Source organism: Pistacia vera, unplaced genomic scaffold (assembly GCF_008641045.1).
Source record: "Pistacia vera cultivar Batoury unplaced genomic scaffold, PisVer_v2 Contig404, whole genome shotgun sequence".
In the NCBI taxonomy this organism is placed as follows: Eukaryota; Viridiplantae; Streptophyta; class Magnoliopsida; order Sapindales; family Anacardiaceae; genus Pistacia; species Pistacia vera.
The window spans coordinates 147,494-150,362 of NW_022196229.1; the positions used below are offsets into that span (position 1 = coordinate 147,494).

Below are 2,869 nucleotides of genomic sequence, written 5' to 3' on the forward strand. Positions count from 1 at the left end.
TATAATTGGGATAGTTTTGTAGAATAAAATTTTAAAACCAACCAAAATACCCCGATTTTCTCAAAAATGTACTACACTGGTTCTAGGGGGTTTTTGAGTCAATAAAAACCAGTGCATAAAAAATCTGGCAAGTAATGATTTTATAACACCTCAAAACCAGTCTAATTAAAAATCTCCTAAAACTATTGGGAAAAAAATCCTAAGCAGACACAAGTGAGTTCTATCCAAAGCCATGTTGTGCGTTGTGCAAGCTGAGCATGTGGGATATGATTTTACAAGTGTTTGAGAATATTCTGGATTAGAAAGATTAATAGATAAAGAATCATTCTTTGATCCCAAGTTGTTGATATAACAATGAACAATATTTATGTCTAAAGTACTGCAATAATGCAGTTTATAACCTTAATACAAAGAGGTTAATCGATCCTTATGATCCAAAACAAAAACTTTGAATCCTAAACCTAAACATATATGGGATCACCCTCACAAAATCTAATTTGCATAATTTACTATACAAAATTTACTTTTGTGCTGAGAAATCATCCTTCTATTTTTCTTCAACTCCTCTCTAATCAATAGAAATCAAAATGGCACCCATCATGGCCTGTTGAAAGACAAAAGAGAGCAAGAAATATTACAAGAGTAAAGCTCGTTATGTCGCCCATAAATTTTCTTGTAATATCGAGGTTTTATTAGGCCCAAAAAAAAAAAAAGAACCGGGCCGGTTTAAAACTTACTTGGATCAACAGTGACTAACATGGCTGTGCCTCCAAATGAGCATGTACCACCAGCAACCTTGTTTCTTTGCCAATAGCTATTGAAGGCATAAGAAGCATGGGCGTAAACTGTATTGGGCTCAAAACATGGCCCGCTGGACTCAATCGTATCGCAATCGGCACCCGACCCACAAGCGTAATTAATAGCTTCTTGGATGATTGGGTCAGGCACTGATGGCTTGGCAACACACCAAAGTGCAATGTTTGGGCTTTTTTTCGGAGATGGTGGCACTATGGGTGGAGGGTACACTATTGGGGGTAGAAACACTGGTGGGCTTGGAACAAACCCAGTAGGAGATGGAACGGAAGACGGTGGGCTTGGAACAAACCCAGTGGGAGATGGAACGGAAGACGGTGGGCTTGGGGTAGAACCTGAAGGTGGGCTAGGCTCATAAAAAGGTGGGCTCAATACGGACCCTGGTGGGCTTGGAACGTAGATGTATGGACTAGGTAGTGCTTCCGGGGGGCTAGGAACAGAGGATTCGGGTGGACTAGGGGTCGGAAAAGGTCCGGATGGGCTCGGCTCTGAACCTGTGGGACTTGGAGGTGGGCTTTGAATAGGGAGAATTGGAGGGATATAGGGGGTTGTTGGTGTGTATCCTACAGGGGATGGAAGAGTTGCAGAAGGAGGCCCCTGTGGTACTTGAGGAGTGAACGGAGGATAAATGCAATATGGAGGAGCATTTTCAGGCAAGGGATTTGGAGCTAGTGAATCAAAGGGTGGCAAAGAAAATGGAGAACTCACACCATAAGGTCCGGTGTTCGACGATGGATCACCGTCGTGCTTGATTACTCTCAATTTCTTTGAGGACTTGATGATTGAACTTCTTGAATGTTTTCTATCCTTCCTTGTTAGCCCCATTGATCTTCTTGCATCTGCACAAAAGACAATAATATGAATGTTTTAATGTTTGCTTTTGCAGCAGCTTACTATATGGACTGCAAAATGCTGCGATAAAGCTGGCTTGCATCGTTTGGACATTCCCGATAAAGACTTTATTAAACTTGACAATGAAGATTCAAACATGAATCTTGAAATTCAAGACTCCCTTGTTTAATCTGCTTGAGATGTCGAAATAGAATGCAGAATCAAATGTTATAAGCAATCTAATAATAAAGAAGCTTACCACATTGAGTGAAGAGAAGAGCAGCCATTGTTAAACAAAGCAGCAGTAGGATCCTGCAAAGTCTCCTGTTGCAGTTTCTATGAGGAGTCTCCATGGCTGGAGCTTTGATCGATCAAATTAAGTTTAAAACTTCAGACAAAGGCCAGAAAGAGAGGAAGCAAAGAGGGTTATATAGGGATAGAATGGATAGTCCTAGAAATGTTCAAAGGGAAGGAACGAGGGACAAGTAGCGAGGGTTGGACATAAAGATAGATTCTCCAGCAGCTCACTTTGCTATGGAGCAGACACTTTGCTTGGAAATGTGTACGAGAAGAAATGCTTGAAATGGTTCAAAAGAGGAGATTGTGCACCGCCTCTGTGTGTGTTATCTTTTCTGATTATTTTTCTGGGTACTCATTTGGAGTGGCATATATGCTTGCTTGACATGGTGAAAATTGAAAGTTTTGATTTGGTTTTGTTTTTGTTGCCTTTTTGTTTTGCTTGCTTTTTACTCAAAGCTCTTTCTTTCTTCTTTCTTTCTCTTTCTGTCTTATGTCTCACCATCACTCTTTGGCCTTTGAATCAATGAATATTGCAATTTTAGAGAGCAGTTGATGCTTCCTGCAAAATTTTGCTTAGTATACGGTTAATTTTTATATTGAATATGCTCATAAACTTTTTAGTAGAATAAACATATTTTTTTCTACACCTCAACTAATATTCAGGGTTTATAAAACACTCTACAAGTACAATGGATCAATTTTTTCATAACTGGAGTATCCGAGTCTGTTTACGTGTACCTCAAGCTCAACTAATCCTCGGAGTCTATTGAACATCTTACATGCTTAATGGGTCAGATAAGTTACAAATATAATAAATAATCACTTTATATGATTCGAACACAAAATCTCTGGATAACCATCTGTCTTACTACCTGTCCACAAGTCCCAACCTCTGTGGTTTACCTAAGTTTCTTTAAACAATGCG

The 2,869-nt window shown here is 39.5% G+C and overlaps 1 protein-coding gene across 1 annotated transcript; it reads right to left on the reverse strand.

Annotated features, from left to right (window-relative positions):
- Positions 1–340: 340 nt before the first annotated feature.
- LOC116142077 (vegetative cell wall protein gp1) lies at positions 341–2,030 on the reverse strand. The gene is made up of 3 exons (XM_031427541.1): positions 1,904–2,030; positions 738–1,652; positions 341–604 (listed from the first exon to the last, which is right to left on the reverse strand). Exons 1-3 carry the CDS (start codon positions 1,995–1,997, stop codon positions 573–575), a joined length of 1,041 nt encoding a protein of 346 aa, XP_031283401.1. The 5' UTR covers positions 1,998–2,030; the 3' UTR covers positions 341–572.
- Positions 2,031–2,869: the final 839 nt, after the last annotated feature.